The sequence below is a fragment of the Ambystoma mexicanum genome, chromosome 12 (assembly GCF_040938575.1).
Source record: "Ambystoma mexicanum isolate Mex_15411 chromosome 12, UKY_AmexF1_1, whole genome shotgun sequence".
In the NCBI taxonomy this organism is placed as follows: Eukaryota; Metazoa; Chordata; class Amphibia; order Caudata; family Ambystomatidae; genus Ambystoma; species Ambystoma mexicanum.
In genome coordinates, this window is record NC_090936.1 from 592,361,065 (window position 1) to 592,379,512 (window position 18,448).

General features: G+C 46.3%; 1 protein-coding gene across 2 annotated transcripts in view; it reads left to right on the plus strand.

The window, feature by feature from the left end:
* The window catches only part of CARNS1 (carnosine synthase 1), a 240,657-nt gene that overhangs the window by 52,569 nt on the left and 169,640 nt on the right, over positions 1-18,448 (plus strand). For both annotated transcript variants that reach the window (XM_069628961.1, XM_069628962.1), the window contains exon 4: positions 11,965-12,054. In XM_069628961.1, coding sequence (XP_069485062.1) covers positions 11,965-12,054 — 90 coding nt within the window. The remainder of the gene's footprint in view (positions 1-11,964; positions 12,055-18,448) is intronic.

The following is an 18,448-nucleotide window of genomic DNA, read 5'->3' on the forward strand; positions in this document are numbered from 1 at the left end:
TGGTTTTGCCACGAAAGTTGATCTGCGACTCCTCCTGAAGGAAATGAAAGAGGAACTTAAAGAGTACATTATTTATTTTAATAATTGGGCATTTTTAAGGCGCTTATACATCAAGAAATTGTGTTTCAAAGCACCCAAAGGATATTAATAGCAGTGCAGAAGGCCTAGCAAAATCAATAACGGAGGACGGCAAACACATCCTGGTGACTGAGAGGCACTTGGATGAGGTTCAAAAGCCCTGATGCGAGCAAGCTAACCACCAGTCTTTAACAGCAAAATTGGTTGGTAATTTAGAAGAGCAAATGGAGTTCCTTATCACAAAGCAGGAAGATGCAGAGAACCGCTCGGGCAAAAACAGGCATTCGCCTGAGAGGGATACTGACGCAAATCCATGATCAAGACTTGGAAGGGTACATCCAGGCTCTCTTTCACAGATCTTGAAAGTCCCTCACGGTAGTGATATGATCTTGGACGTATATTGCATGTTCCAACAGGAGAGCGGTCTTATACCAGATGTGTTAACAAGAGTCAATTTCTTCCAAACGAAAGAAGGAATAATGAAAGCAGCAAGGACATTCAACCCTATAACTTTTCGTGATGCTATGATTCAGGTATTTCAAGATCTCTCTCAAACAACATTGGCCAAGAGACGACGACTGAACACTGTCACTGCATGGCTCCAAGACAATAACATCAAATATAGATGGGGACAACCCTGTAAACTACTCTTCACATTTGAGAGGCAACAACATAGCTGTTAGGAAACATTGCCTTAGGTGCAATTCTCCCTCCATTTATGGATCCCCCAAACTTTTTCCTTTTGTTTGGCTATCCTAACCTGACTTTTTCCAGTGGAGCACAGCCTTCAGCTGCACTCCTCTGGACTTTTGCTCATCTGTTATGGGGAAACTGACACTCCTTCAGACTGTCAGTTTGAGGAAACTATGTTTCCCTTAGTCTTTGACTATGTTGCCATTTCTTAGTTACTTTATCTATGTTCCAAGTACCTTACAGTACTGTGCATAGGGGTCCTTTTGTTTTATGGCCATAGCAACCCTCTAAGGATTTTTTGGGTGATTGTACAAGTGTGCCTAAGATGAACTGGTGGCAGCAGTTTACTTTTAAAGTATTTTTACTTCTTTTAATGGACCAAAATGCATTTACCGCGTTTGGCTTAAGACTGTGGCCAGTGCCGAAAATAGCTGTGCCACAAAGTGTTTTGTTCTGTCCTTTGGCCATTTTGTCCCTTTGCCTTCCCCCGGGTCGAGTGACCGGGTATTCCTTATTTGGGCATGCAGCCTCCCGCAAAAACCACATCTTTTGCAGTCTTCTGCATGACACATGTGCTAGTGCCCAGGAAGAGGGTTGAGACTGTCTGGTCCCAATCCACACTACTGGTGCCAGTATTTCTGGTATGCCTGACTGACTGGCACCACCATGAGCCATGATTGCCCCACTCCTGGCTTGAATGCAAGGGAGCAGATCTTCCATTGGCTATCCCAGATTTGAGCACAAAACAAATCTTGGATAAGAGAAGGGGCTCTGCATCCATTCCAGGTGGATCAACTGAAGTTCACTCTGAACTACAGAAGGAGCCAAGTATTCCGAAATGAAAGAGCAGACCTGTGGACCGCCAGAGATGTGCTGGAAGGTTTGGCACCCTAACCCCATTGTTGTCCCGTCCGACCCATGCTTTTGTATTGATCACAGAAGGCCTGCTAGGGTGCTTTGACCGTTTGGAGTAGTAGGACCACCTACTCTCGGCACCTCCTGCTTATCCCCGAAAAGAGCCTCTTCGGAAGTGTTCCTGGGCCATCCAGCGAACTGACCAGCTCGAACCCACAGTACCGTCTAGGAGTTCCGCCACCATGTGTTGACGCTTGAGACTTTGGGAATCGCTAACTTGTGCTCCTGGGCCCTCTCTCGCCAAAACATGTTGTCCTAGTTCCTCTGAGTCATGATGTATGAGAGTGTGCCACATCATTAGCATTTACGGTCCCTGTGTCACTCCGCTGTGGTGACGGTCATTGTAGGGGCCTTGGATACCGGCCCCTCTGTGCCCTGAGACGTGCTGCACTGGAACTGTCATCCTTTCTTCATCGAGAGCTGAGAAAAGGCTACTGTCCTGCCATGGACAATCGTCCCATCACGCAGCCGCTGAGAGCTGGTCCAACGTGTAACTGCAGGGGTTGAACCTACAAGCGACCTGGACTAGACTGGCAAAGTTTGGCCCAGACTGTGTCGAAGGTCGGTGAGTACTTGCATCACTTACCGGTGACCCCTTGGCAAAGCCATTGTTCTTTACACACGAGAATCCCTGAAAAGATACCTTAACTGTTCTTCATCGCCTCAAGCCTATTCCTGAACTGCTACAGCTCCCTGAAGAGAACCCATTTTGCTTTTAAGCATGACCACGTGCTGTACCTTTGAGCATAAGGCTCCCCATCTCGTAGGGCTGGATTGCATAAATTAGGAATCAACTCTGAAGAATGGCCTATTGCGATATTTGTGTTAACTTACCTCTTCTGTTGCAGGTTATGGTTGTGTTCTCCCCTTTATCCGTATTAGACAAAACGCATTTATATCTATGGCAAATAGTGTAAGGCGTATGTGGTAACTGTTTATTATTGCTGTGGTTTATTCGTGTTTAGTTATAAGGCCTATAATAAATGTATTTTTGATATACACTTGTCTAAGAGTATTCTGTGGAGATTTACTGTGTGTGCTCATTGAGGGCTTCCGATCACTCGCACCCCTCCTGAGACTTAGTCTTGACCGCCTGCCAAGCTACTGTAGATTGGTCTTGTTTGTCCAGAGGTTTCCCCTTTTCCACTAAACTAGGGTGGCCTCCTGGGTGGCCACCAGGTCAGAGTTTAGAAATCCATCTTAACAATAGCATAGCCATGGAAGCTGAGGAATTGATGAGAATTGATGGGGGGAAGCTGGCATGGCCGAAGTCCATCGTGGGAAACAGAGGAGAGTCTAAACGAGTAATGGCAGCCGAAGGGGAGGAGACAACCGAAGGGCCCGAAGAAACGGCCAGTGATGGAGGCCCCAACAGGAAATGTTACCCTAACTATGACCAAAATGAAGATAACTAATCTTTGGTCAGGTTTCGGAACTAATTCTGTAGAACTATTATGGAAGTTTTAATTAGCACTCACTTGAAAGAGCAATCGTTTTCGATCATTATTAGAATTGACATATAGATGGGAGAAGGATGTGGGCTCAGGGTTGCTTGAGATTACACCCCCGAATGGCAGTGTAGGAAATAACCAGTATTATACATCCAATGGTTATGGGTCCATCCTGGTTGGAATCTCACTACTGGGCTACCTGAACTGATTTTACCCTTTCAAGTTTGTTTTACACCCAATTAACTTGCTTTGATAACCCTATGTTTTTCACCCCTTTTTGCAGCTTCTTGGGATCAGGAAGAGGAGAGGTGAGGGAATCATAGAGTTTCCTAATGATCCCTGCGATGGGAGATGAGCCAAGTGGCCCAAGAGTGGTGACAATTAATGTTAGAGGTCTCAACTTGCCCATTAAGGGCAAAGCGTTACTTCTGAGGCTCCAAGCTATGAAGGTGTTCATTGTATTCACTTCAGAAAAAACACTTACTCTTAAGGGATGAGACTTCTGAACAAGCAATTAACATCCAAAACTTTGCGCCAAGTGAGACTAAGAAAAGAGTGGTGGCTATTCTCTTTGCAAGGGGAATCCCCTTTCAGAAATGTGCTGTTACGGGAGACCCAGATGGCAGAATATTGATGATAAAGGGGACTGTTTAGGGCCAGACCTATGCACTCATATACCTTTATGCACCAAATGATCTTCACATCTTTAATTCCCAAAATAGGTCAGTTCTGCAAGGGAGTGATCATAATGGGGCAAAAATGAAACTGTGTCTTCAACCCACCCATGGATAAGACACTAGCCCCATCACGGGCAGATAGATGGAGCTTTTAAGTAATAGCTACGATGCTCAGAGACCTTTCCTTGATTGAACTCTGGAGGTTTTTTCAGCAAGGAGAGAGGGATTAAACCCACTAGTCATCAGTTAGACTGGACCTTTTCCAGGATAGATGTGTTAGTGATGTCCTCCAAGCTAGTACTCCAAACCCTTGTAATAGAGACAGAGCAGACAGTCCTATCTGATCAAGCCAGAGTGGTGCTCGAGCTGGACCTCTCGATGCCCCTCCTCTCTGGACATAAACCCTTGCGTCTTAACGGCATGCTCCTACGAGACACAGACAGCAGTCACATTCCACATTAAAGAAACCTTGTGAAGGTTCTTCAAAGAGAATCATAACGGGGAAGTGAATGAGGGAACACAGTGGGATGCAGAAAAGGCAGTTTTAAGGGTAGAATTAATAGTTAAAGCAGCAGCACTCATTTGAGTGAGGGAATCGCAAAAAACAAGCCTTAGCCACAGAAGTTGCCCTAAAAGAAATTGAACACAAACAGGCAATCTCTGAAGAGTATAGGAGCCCTGAAGATAGCAAGGGCCCAACTAGAAACCTACCTGATGGATCAGGCGGCCACCTCGCTCCTTCACACCAAACGATTTTACTATTCCTAAGGTAACAAAGCGAACAAAATATTTGCTGCCAAGGACAATTACAGCATGCACCAATATCAAGTGTATGACAGATGCCCAAGGACGTAGAACAATGGCAGATGAAGATAAACCATCCATGGAAAGGTTCTATCAAACCTTGGTAGCCGAAATCCCTATAGATCAGGAGAAGATAGGCAATTTGTATCTTTGATTCCTCTTCCCAGGGTGTCACCGGATGACAAACATAGATCGGAGTATCCTATCATGCTAGAAGAGGAAAAGCAGGCTAATAACTCGCTTTGGAGGGTGGAAGCCCAGGGTTGATGGATTCTCCAATCTATTCTACAGAAGGTTCCGCACACAATTAGCACCGCATCTGACCAAGCTTTTAAATTTGTTCCTAGTAGCGGGCTCTGTGTCTCCCTCCATGGCTGAATCCGGTACAAATATTTTATTGAAGCTGGACAAAGACTCAGAGGAATAATCTCCCTCCTCAATGGGGACGCTAAGGTTTATGCAAAGATTTTAGCCCCTAAATGGATGTCAGTACTGCCAGAGTTGATCAACGCAGATCAAACGGGATTCATAGTGGGTATGAGTACTCATGATAATGTTAGAAGGGTAGTAGACTTGATTGATGTGGGCTCACGACTGGGCCATAGGTTTGCTGGTCTGGTGTTTGAACTGCACAAGGTATTAAACAGCATGAACTGGGTATACTTGGAACACACACTGCGGAACAAACCTTCGGTATAGGCCCTAATTGTAAGAGAATGTTGGTCAGCGATGTCCAGATCCCATGAACCAGATTGAGAATCAATGGCTTACGCTCTAACCCAATTCACTTACAAAGGGGCACTCACCAGGGTTATCCACTCTCACCCTTGATATTTGCTCTGGCTATGGAGCCACTCACGCAATTCATCTGGACCAGTGGAAGGATTGAAGGGGTCACTATTCTGCAGACTACTTATAAATGGGCACTACATGCTGATGACTTGATAGTATTTTTTGGAGGAAGCAATATCTCAATCCCGGCACTAACCGTGACCCTTACATATTTTGAGAAGCTCTCTAGCTTCAAGATTGACATGAACAAATCTACAGCTATGAACATTTCTGAATCCCCGGAAGAGATCGCCATAATAAGTTATACATTCCCGTTTAAGTGGTCAGAGACGGCCTTGGGGTACGTGGGGGCCAGATCACATGTACATATGATTTGTGGCACAGAAATATCCCTCCACTATGGGCAAGGGCTCAGGAACTACTGAGAGAATGGAAACACCAGGAGAAATCTTGGCTAGGGAAAATTGCTACGATAAAAATGTCTCTGGTTCTAAAATTACTAAATGTATTCCAGGTATTATCAGTCTTGTTTGCACCCAAAAATGGAAAGCAGATGTAAGGAGCAATATTTAAATACATCTGGGCTAAAAAATACCCTGAATCCCATGAAAGATTCTACAGAGAGCAACCATTCAGAGGGGTTGGGGTGTTCCGGACATGCATCGATAGCTCTTAGCGCCACAGATCAGCCATATCCTGGAATGGCCCTGTTCAGAAGTGTACAAAAAGTGGAAAGAGATTGAAAAAGAGGAGTGTCGCCTGCTCCTATCGCACTTAACGTTCCTGTCCCCGGGGAGGAGGCAGCAGGGTGTGGGGGACTTACTGCCCACCACTCGATGCACACTATGATACTGGGATAGATGGTGCAGATTACTAAAGATACCTCCGGGGCTAGGTCCTCTGACCCCAAAATATATGAATCCAGATTTGACCCCAATACTGAACAAGGCCGGAAACACAGGAACCCCTAACCCTGCATAAACTATATGGTGACAACGGTCCCCTCATGTTTATCCAATGCAAATACAAGTTTCACCTACCTGAAGCTGAACGCTTTCAATATGTACAATTAAGGCACTGGGTGTCAAATGGGATGGTGAGAACCGTGGCTTCTTGGATGCCAAAAGGGCTGAAATTATTGGCATCTGAAGGGGCTGATCGTAAAATAATTTCCCAATGCTATACACCTCTGGACCCAGATAAGGTATCTGTGTTCTACGTACTTAATACAGGTAACAAACACAACCCCAAAAAATTGACCGCTCACCAGGGTCAATCTATCTCTACGATCTGGGGTAGACCTGAGTCTATATATAAGAAGATATAGAGATATAGGGACACTTTATTTGTGTTGTAGTCAACATTGCTGTTAAACTGTGTCTGTTGTACTGTTATTGTTTTTTAAATTGTTTTTGTGAACTAGTATTGATTTATGTGATGCTTTGTGTTATTACGGGTGTGTAGTTAAGGTTTTTAATAATTTGCTATTGACAAAAATACATTATTTTTCTATATAATTTTATAGGGTTATTGCGTCCATTTTCTCAGGACAAACAGTGAGAGACCAGAGGGATAATTACCAATTATGAGAGAGGTGTCTTGAATTAGGAGTATCTGTATCTACCCATATTTGGCTGAAGGGGAAACGGAACTGGAGATTTTGATCCCAATTGATACCTGCGAACGGATATGGGGGCGAATGCAAAGAAATTCTACATACATGAATATAAAGGAAAACTCGTACAAGATAAAATACAAATGGTATGTAACGCCACACAGACTGCACACAATATTTCCTGAGGTATCGGATACCCTAGACATGCATCTACCATTAGATCCACTCGTGCTAGTTCTGGGCGGCCACGACCATGAAGGGCTTTACCCATCATCGGGGCATCAAGCGTCCCTGATTACCCAACCATGAACGCAGCGCGTCTAACGATAGCATTTGGGAAATCCCTCAAGGTCCACCCATGGGCTGCTGAGGGATCGAGATCTGGGAAACTCTGTCTACGGAGAAGGGTTGCTTCACAACTCAGGCCCTCTTTCATAGTAGGATCCCACCAGGCATTCAGCCTTCTTACACACACACACACACCTATAACAACAAACCCCGCTCGCTTTTATTTCATTTGGAGCCACGATTTCCTATTTTTAAAAAGCTGCATGATTATTGTTCATAACTTGCACTAACAATCTTACAGAAGGCTGCCATCCCCCTAAATTACCTGGAAGACAATCTGAGAACAACGCCTTCCAGAGAGAGAGGACACAAAGTCCGTCCCGCAATGTGACCCATTGGTGTTTAGAAGCAACCAGAAGGGATTCGTGTCATTGACTAACAGAAGAGGCACTGGCGCAGGCAACAGTCGGAAGGGAGCACTGGCGCAGGCAACAGTCGGGAGGGAGCACTGGCGCAGGCAACAGTCGGAAGGGAGCACTGGCGCAGGCAACAGTCGGAAGGGATTCGTGTCATTGACTAACAGAAGAGGCACTGGCGCAGGCAACAGTCGGAAGGGATTCGTGTCATTGACTAACAGAAGAGGCACTGGCGCAGGCAACAGTCGGAAGGGAGCACTGGCGCAGGCAACAGTCGGAAGGGAGCACTGGCGCAGGCAACAGTCGGAAGGGAGCACTGGCGCAGGCAACAGTCGGAAGGGAGCACTGGCGCAGGCAACAGTAGGAAGGGGTGCATGTCACTGACTAACAGAAGAGGCACTGGCGCAGGCAACAGTCGGAAGGGAGCACTGGCGCAGGCAACAGTCGGAAGGGAGCACTGGCGCAGGCAACAGTAGGAAGGGGTGCATGTCACTGACTAACAGAAGAGGCACTGGCGCAGGCAACAGTCGGAAGGGAGCACTGGTGCAGGCAACAGTCGGAAGGGAGCACTGGCGCAGGCAACAGTAGGAAGGGGTGCATGTCACTGACTAACAGAAGAGGCACTGGCGCAGGCAACAGTCGGAAGGGAGCACTGGCGCAGGCAACAGTAGGAAGGGGTGCATGTCACTGACTAACAGAAGAGGCACTGGCGCAGGCAACAGTCGGAAGGGAGCACTGGCGCAGGCAACAGTCGGAAGGGAGCACTGGCGCAGGTAACAGTCGGAAGGGATGCATGTCACTGACCAACAGAAGAGGCACTGACGCAGGCAACAGTCGGAAGGGAGCACTGGCGCAGGCAACAGTCGGAAGGGGTGCATGTCACTGACTAACAGAAGAAGCACTGGCGCAGGCAACAGTCGGGAGGGAGCACTGGCGCAGGCAACAGTCGGAAGGGAGCACTGGCGCAGGCAACAGTCGGAAGGGAGTACTGGCGCAGGCAACAGTAGGAAGGGGTACATTTCACTGACTAACAGAAGAGGCACTGGCGCAGGCAACAGTCGGAAGGGAGCACTGGCGCAGGCAACAGTCGGGAGGGAGCACTGGCGCAGGCAACAGTCGGAAGGGAGTACTGGCGCAGGCAACAGTAGGAAGGGGTACATTTCACTGACTAACAGAAGAGGCACTGGCGCAGGCAACAGTCGGAAGGGAGCACTGGCGCAGGCAACAGTCGGAAGGGAGCACTGGCGCAGGCAACAGTCGGAAGGGATGCATGTCACTGACCAACAGAAGAGGCACTGGCGCAGGCAACAGTCGGAAGGGAGCACTGGCGCAGGCAACAGTCGGAAGGGATGCACGTCACTGACTAACAGAAGAAGCACTGGCGCAGGCAACAGTCGGGAGGGAGCACTGGCGCAGGCAACAGTCGGAAGGGAGCACTGGCGCAGGCAACAGTCGGAAGGGATGCATGTCACTGACTAACAGAAGAAGCACTGGTGCAGACAACAGTCGGGAGGGAGCACTGGCGCAGGCAACAGTCGGAAGGGAGCACTGGCGCAGGCAACAGTAGGAAGGGAGCAATGGCGCAGGCAACAGTCGGAAGGGGTGCATGTCACTGGCTAACAGAAGAGGCACTGGCGCAGGCAACAGTCGGAAGGGCTGCATGTCACTTACTAACAGAAGAGTCACTGGCGCAGGCAACAGTCGGAAGGGAGCACTGGCGCAGGCAACAGTCAGAAGGGATGCATGTCACTGACTAACAGAAGAGGCACTGGCGCAGGCAACAGTCGGAAGGGAGCACTGGCGCAGGCAACAGTCGGAAGGGGTGCATGTCACTGACTAACAGAAGAAGCACTGGCGGAGGCAACAGTCGGGAGGGAGCACTGGCGCAGGCAACAGTCGGAAGGGAGCACTGGCGCAGGCAACAGTCGGAAGCGGTGCATGTCACTGACTAACAGAAGAGGCACTGGCCCAGGCAACAGTCGGAAGGGGTGAATGTCACTGACTAACAGAAGAGACACTAGTGCAGGCAACAGTCAGAAGGGCTGCATGTCAGTTACTAACAGAAGAGCCACTGGCGCAGGTAACAGTTGGAAGGGAGCACTGGCGCAGGCAACAGTCGGAAGGGATGCATGTCACTGACTAACAGAAGAGGCACTGGCACAGGCAACAGTCGGAAGGGTGCATGTCACTGACTAACAGAAGAAGCTTTGGCGCAGGCAACAGTCAGAAGGGGTGCATGTCACTGACTAACAGAAGAAGCATTGGCCCAGGCAACAGTCAGAAGGGGTGCATGTCACTGACTAACAGAAGAGGCACTAGTGCAGGCAACAGTCAGAAGGGCTGCATGTCACTTACTAACAGAAGAGTCGCTGGTGCAGGCAACAGTCGGAAGGGATGCATGTCACTGACTAACAGAATAGGCACTGGCGCAGGCAACAGTCGGAAGGGGTGCATGTCACTGACTAATAGAAGAGGCATTGGCGCAGGCAACAGTCGGAAGGGTGCATGTCACTGACTAACACAAGAAGCACTGGCGCAGGCACCAGTCGGAAGGGGTGCATGTCAATGACTAACAGAAGAAGCATTGGCGCAGGCAACAGTCGGAAGGGGTGCATGTCACTGACTAACAGAAGAAGCATTGGCCCAGGCAACAGTCAGAAGGGGTGCATGTCACTGACTAACAGAAGAAGGGCCCAGGCAACAGTCGGAAGGGGTGCATGTCACTGACTAACAGAAGAAGCATTGGCACAGGCAACAGTCGGAAGGGGTGGATGTCACTGACTATGAGAAGAGGCCTTGGCACAGGCAACAGTCAGCAGGGGTGCATGTCACTGACACAGGCAACAGTCAGCAGTGGTGCATGTCACTGACTAACAGAAGAGGTATTGGCACAGGCAACAGTTGTGCCTTTTGTGCAGGCATAGCATTGGATTTTGCCAGACACTGCCATAAAGGTATTACCTGGACATACGATATCAACAGCTGGTGAACGGTATGATTATCTGTGCATATAACAGCACTGTCTGGCAAATGCGTATCTAGTATCTGTATACAAGCCAAAACCATTGGCTTTCTTAAGGCTTGTTTTTAACAGAACTTCGAGGCTAAGAACAGATATAAATCACGTGGCTGAAGGCACACTTGTTTAAAACGTTCTTATTACACTAGTAAAATTACAGCTGCAATTAAGTTATTAACTCTCAGCAGAGTGCTTAGAAACAACACTTGCAGGCCAATGTTTGATGCGACTGCTTGATAGACCTAGCTCAAAGAGAGCCGAGGAGGGTGTGTTTTAAGAGGGTGGGAACAGCCCTTTGGTTTAGCGTTGCCATTGGCAGATAATGGGTGTGCAAAGGAAACACCACAGGTTGTGTGTTCCACCGCACATGTCACCCTCCTCGTGGCTGTACTCCAATGCAATCACTTTGGTTTATCGGTGGTGCCTAAGCGCTACCTAATTGCCAAAACAAAAAACGAGGTGCTCTGTGCTGCGAGTCGTCAAGTCTATTAGCCTGAGAAACAAAAAACAAACAAAATAAAGTAGAGAGGCAGTTAGGTCGGAACATTCTGGTAAGACAGCTCAGCCAGTTGAGGGCTCACTGCTGCGATCTGTGGGTGATCTGCAGGTCACAGGTTAGAATCTTGGCAAGGACAACTCAGCTTTTCATCCTTCTGAGGTCGGTAAATGAGTATCAGCTTCGGTTGGGTTATAATTGTGTGTAAATATGTTCTGTGTTCAACTATTTTGGAGAAAGCGCTATATAAATAAATCATTATCATTTCAGTGAGAATAATCCCCTCACACTATGGGCGGCACCTCCAACAATATAGTACCTTTATGGTCCTGCACAGCACACTTCCAGCAGCACAAGCACAACTCCACCGAAAAGCATAGCCAGCACCCCAAATGCATAGCAGCGCTACAACCTCACAGAGAACCTCCAACAGTGCAGACCTCTGCCACCATGGACTTCCCCACACCTGCATCAAGCCCCCTACCATCACAAACAGCAACTCCAGGAGTAAAGCATCTTAATCCATGCAGGGCCTTTACGGCATCTTCTAGCGCCGTAGTCGACACCCCCAGCAGGCCAGCCCCCCCCCCCCCCCGCAGCAGAGAACCCACGCCACCACAGACAGCTCCTACAGCAGAGCCTCACCTCTTTCAGCAGCATTATTCTAACTTGCAGAGAAAATGATTATGCCTCAGGCACTGACGTCTGCCTCTCTTGTAGGATACTCCTTGTCCGACATCACCATCTGTATCCTGGGAGCTCCATCAACCTTCCTGCCCGTCCTGCTGGAGGGAGGAAACCTGTGCCCAGGTGAGATTTTTGACAGAACTGCTTTTAGAGGGAATTAATTGTGTGGCAGAGTCTATGGACTGGAGGAGGTGCGGCCTAGTGGATCATTTGCTGACTTCTGCACCAGACAAAATGTTTATGATTCTGAGCCAATCCCTTTATTTCCCTGCGTTTAAATTGGAAACATGTGCTGTGTGATGTAGATATAATTTTTTTTTTCAGTGAAAAAACTTTACTTAAAACAGAGTTAAGAAGATTCAATTCATTTGAACAAAATTTAGGAACTACAGCGGGCGTAGGTAATTGTGGGTACAATTCGTTAAAAGGTTCAAATGTTATTAAGAAAACACAAAAGCAGTTTCTGTCGTTAATGTTCACATGGAGAACGCGTTGCTTCCAGTGGACACCCGTAGCACAAAAACCGCTGGACAGTTTTGCACCAAATAAGAAAAAGGTTGGCTACAAAGTGTTGCCGATGTGTGTTTTTTGTGCGTTGGTGTAAATCCAGCCAATCATTTATAATTTAAATTTTCTGGAGAAGAGGGTGCCCCTGGCACCCAACATCGTGCATTGATGTCCTCTGATTCTGGCTCTTCAAAAGAACAATTCCAGAGCAATTTTTCATTTTTGCGAGAATTTGCCTATGAAAGGAATAGGAAAAGGAAATATTGCAGAGAAAGTACGTTATTTTAACAATATAAATAAGTGGGTAGCCGAGGGTAAAGTGACAGCTGTGTGTTTCAATACACAAGATAGGAATTAAGTTTCAATTAGGTGTTCTTTTGAAGTGTGCCAACAGCATGCCGTACCTTAGTAAATTGTATTTATTTATTTATTTATTGGGTTTGTAAAGCGCAAAGGCATTGAGGCGCTGTTGCATGAGAGTGCCTTAGTTACAAACAAAGAAAGCCTAGCTCAGGGTTACAGTGAGCGTCCCGTTCACATAAAAGGCTGCACAATATATGTGTTTTATCTGAAGGAGGAGACCAGCCAAAGAAGAGCTTTTCCTGCACTCTGAAATGAATGTCCTACGTCATATATATTGTTTAATAGAAACCATTTTTATCTATAATTGATGCAGTGCAATCAGTGATTTGCGTCTCACAATAAGTGTCATGGGCATGTCCCAAATTAAACCTGCATCCCTCTTCCTCGTGCCAGTCTTCGATTACCCCTGCCACACTCTTCCTCATGCCAGTTCCCCATTGCCCCGTGCTAGTCTTTCTCATCATAATATCACATTACCTCATCCTCACTCTTTCTCGTCCCTGTACTCCAGTACCCTGCCACAAACTTCTTTGCCCATCTCCCATTATCCACGCCACACTCTTCCTCATCCCAGTACCCCAGACCCACTCTACCTCGTCCCACTACCCCATTACCTCCTCACTCTTCCTCTTCCTTGTACCCAATTACCATTACTTTACTATTCCTCATCTCAGTAGCCATTAGTAATCTCTTGCATTACACCCACCTCACGTTTCCTCTTCCCAGTACCACATTATCCCTGCCTTATTTGCAACACCTCACTCTCTTAGTCCCCCTTTACCCAACATCACTATTCCTCCTCCCATTCCCCCATTACCCACCTATCACTCTTCCATGCCCTGCTATGCCATTACCCTCACCTAACTCTTCTTCATGCCAGTACTTCATTATCAACAATCCACTCTTCCTCGTCCCAGTACCCTTTTACTCCCACTTGACTCTTCCTTTCACAAGTACCCCATTATCTCTGCCTCCCTCTTCATTACCCATTAGTAATCCAAGCATTTCCCCAGCCTCGCTGTTCCCGGCCCCCTCATTCTGCTGACTCACTCTTCCTTGCCCCAGTTTCCCAATACCTCAGCTCACTCTTCCTCATCCCAATTCATTACCCCCACCTTGCTCGTCCCAGTACCCAATTACCTGTGCCTTACTCTTCTTCAACCCCAGTACCCTATTAACTCAATATCACTTTTCCTTCTCCCAGTATCCCTTTATTCCTGCCTACCTCTTCCTCATGCCCCATTAGTAAGCCATTGCATGACCCATCTCACATTTCCTCGTCCAAGTATGCCATTGCCCCAGCCTCATAACCCCATCTCATTCTTCCTTGTCATATCCCTCTATGACCCACACCTCATTCGTCATTTCCCCAGTACTATATTATCACCTCACTCTTCTTCGTCCCAGTACCTCATTAACCAAATGTATTCATTGTCATCCCAGCACCATATTACCCCCAGTCCAATCTTCCTATCTCTGCCTCCCTCCTCCTTGTCCCAATACCCCATTACTAATCCATGCATTACTCCTGTTCCTTTTCTTCACCCCAGTCCCCTATTACTGCACTTCACTCTTCCTCGTCCCAGCACCCCATTAGTCCACCTCACTTGTACTCATAACAGTATCCCATTGCCCCCACTTCACTGTTAGCCATCCAAGTACCCCATTATCTTGGCCTCCCTCTTTCAACAGGTGTTCTTCACAAACGTGTTAAATCAATATATCTTTTCCTTCAGAACATATCTATTCTTTTCTTGCTCTGTCGTTCCTCACACCTAAACTAAACTTCTTCCCGCCCCTCGCCTGTGCCCGCGCAGTTCTCACCCATGCTCTTGAGCCAGACAGAAGTAGGCGTGGTCACTAGGGCAGGTGACACTTATGTCCATGGTTGCTCATGATAATCCTGTGAGAGCAATGTAACAGTTATGTTAGGAGGAGCGATACTGCACACCAGTGCCTTTTGCATGGTTTCTAGGCACTATGGAAGCTCCAAAAGAGAGTTGGAGGCGTTTGGCGAGTCAGCATAAGGGGGAAAGTGCAAGATTATTACTGTCTGAGTATTCTCTGTAAATTCTGTACATTTTATAAATAGTGCAAACATTACCGTATGTCAAGATCGTAAGTTATGAGGGTAACCCACATTTTCGTACTGTACCTTGCTCTGTAACCTTCTTTGATTAAGTTGAAATTCACGCCTGTAACCAATCTTGTAGGAAATAAGCGCCTATTTGTATAGCGCACAAAACCTCTGGGTTGTGTGCGCTATACAAATGTTCAAATAATTAAATAAATAAAGATTGTAGTGTTCTTGTGTTGGTGCATGCAGACTGTTAGTACCCTGAGCTCTGTGTGTGCGTGTGTGTGTATCAGTTTGTAGGTGTTTTGCATTAAGAGAATCAAAGCATTAGTGTCTAGAAGTCCCTTCTGTGCCCGTAGTGCTAGGATGCATTAGCTGGGGGCTCTGGTATGTAAGTTGGTTGGAGAGTGCAATGTTCTGTTGTTTGACATCCGGTGCGAGGCATATTAAGAAGGTCTGCTGGAATGGCGTGGTTATTTTGGATGTATCGTCTTTCTGGACAGAAATGTGAGCGTTTATTGGGAGAGGTTAAATTTGCGACTCCCAAAACAATCCACACGTTTCCAATCTTTGTAGTCCAGAGGTCATGGGGAGGCCTCTATGTTCCTGTTTCACTAGATTGATAGCCACCCATGTATATTCTGCGTCTATATGGTGGAACTCCACAGCATGTTAGATCAAGGGGGCCGCCTGCATGGTTTTGGTTCTGATTTTGGCATATGCCTCTGTGTATAGTTATTGACTGCTCGACTGATCTTGGAGTTTCGCAAAATCATTCCAAATGGTTCCAGAAATCCAAATGTAACGACATTTGACAACAGTAATTGTTCTCTGGCTGTGCAGTCTTAAAACAATATATTGCCATTACAAGTCACTGAGGGTTCCATGTGATTTTGTGGAACAGATTTGTTGGAATTTGATTTCATGTCATATTTTGGGGGTATATTTTGCCGCAAATATATGCAGGGGAGACCCCGCAGCCCACTCCATAAGCACATTACATTATTCACCTAAATCCAACCCCCATATATATTTGCGGTACCATTCGTTAAAATAAATTCGATGAAATCGAATTTGAGGAAATCTACCGTGGCAAAACCTCCCTGCCCGTCACTGAGGGGACCATATTCCAGCCTAGGGCTCCCCTTTTCCAGAAATGATAATCAGGTAGCTCGGGCCAGCTGATTTCATTGAAGAGCAACGTGTGCCTGTGTGAATGCATGCCAGCAGTGTCATATTCAGATCGGGGTAAGGCACCCACATGAACACAAAAATAGACGTTAAATCGTGCAAGCACTCACAGATAGTGTGAGTGCCTGCACGGGTAGTGCTGGGAATGGACTAAGTGTCCTCTGGGAGTCCCTTGCCCCTTCAAGCGGGCTGGGTGGGAGTGGACAGAGTGATGCAGGCAGGGAGGAGGGGCATAGCCAGATGTAGATTCGTGGCAGGCATGTGATCACTCAGCGCTACATCGATGGATATCAATGAGCTCAACGAGCACCCGGCTGCAAACAGGCCGATCATTGGATGGACCATGCAACTTTGGTGGCTGGCAACAATAGAGGAGGAAATTAATGTTGGCTCTGCTGCAGTCAGTCCTCTGTGCTAGTTTCTCTGGAGAAGACACAAAGTGCCCACGGGCTGTGGATCACTCGCGTCCCCTGCACACTCAGGTTTTTGCCCAAACGCAAATAATAATTCATCACTATATTTAACAATGTTGGTATTGACCGTAAATTCACTTGGTCAAGTATAATTTGCCCTACTATTAAGTTGGGATAGATAAATCTGTTGCTTAATAACCAATTATTACTTTCAGGAACTACAGTCGTGATAATACTAACTTTCACGACTGTAGTATTATCACGACTGTAGTTCCAGAAAGTGAATTTGCGGTCAATACCAATATTGTTAAATATAGTGACTTATTATAATAATAATAATAATTTTTATTATTATTATTATTATTATTATTGCTATTATTATTATTATTATTATTATTGTTTGCCTTTCGGCAAAAACTTGAGTGTGCAGGGGACGCGATTGATCCACAGCCCGTGGACACTTTTTGTCTTCTCCATTACCACAACCTAGCGTCAGGGTAGTGTTTCTCTCCTCTGCATCTCAGTACCTTTGTATCACATCTCAAATTACTTATTTACAACTTGCTGTGCAGCTGTGTTTGTTTGTTTTTTCCTGGTTTCTCTGGAGCACAGACTGGATGGAAGCAAATATATATCTGCCTGCCAAATCAAGTGATAAAGAGCCAGTGCAATAACACAGTTCTAGGGACGGCCTTCGGGGGCAACTAATGGAGGAGCACAAGCTAACACTGTCCCTAAAATCAAGAAATCTACTCCATTGTAAGGCAGACTTTTTTCAAATAGTGTGAACTTAATCCCTTCTAAGGACGCCAATTTTTGCAGTTACATCGAAATGAGAGTAAAATATTTGCCTAGGATCACACACTTTGGTTAAACTGAAAAGCTGGAATTTTAATCCACTGTGCAATTTAGGCATTTGAGTACATACCTTGCAAGCTCTGCTAGGTACAAATATTTATATTTTGCGTTTCAAGGCCTAAAATAATACTGTCCTTTAATTAGCATTTACATGCAAAATAAAGAGGTTGTATATTCAAGCAACCTGGCAATACGTACATTCTTATAGAAACATGTTAAACCAAACTTCCAAATGGCCATAATACAAGTTAAGAACATTTGACTGAGCACCAAAAGCAACCGCTTTTTGCATGTCAAGCCAGTAGACGTCATGGATCTGAATGAACCTTTAAAAGGGAACCTTATCTTGTTTTAGAAGTGACCACTGATTTGCTATGTACCTGGAGCAATGTGGTGTCTTTCAGATGGAAAGGTCCTATCACTGTGACTATTGCCTAAACATTCACACAAGAAAAGGACAGTGCTGATAACATAAGAAACGTGTCACTATAGTAACTGCAGATCGTTAAGGTGCTGCCGCGGCCATGATGGCCATAATGTGAGCAATGAGCTGTGCTGGAGAAGGAAATAATCCAATCACACACGCACTTCCAGGGGTCAAGTCCTAAAAATGTAAGTGGGGGGACTCATCAACAAACGCAATGGGATGTGTTGTCGCCAGGAATTAGCATATCAAGGTGAAATGCACATTTCATTAAATTGGCTTTCAATAACCACCCATAATGAGAAGGACGAATGTCATTTGCTTTTCATAAAATCAACACACACACAAAACCAAGACAGGATATTTTCGTCTAATAGTGTTTTTGAAAACATTAAAATGTATGCATGTTATAAACTCCAAGAACCAATACAAATGTTTTCCCTGGGACTTGCAGTACCTAAATGGGATAGTTCACCTTTAGTTGTTTGTTATTTTTGATCAGGTTATATAGTGCAGTGGTTAAGTGTCCGGCCTGCAAACCTGACGACTTGATCCCCGAGGTCTGCTTTAATTCATAATTTGAAAGAGAACATCCAATGTTTCTCTTTTAGCTGGGGTGGACTGAGTCCCCCCTCTGTCCCCCCACGTGTACCCTCGACTTGAGCCCTGCGCACTTCTCTCTAA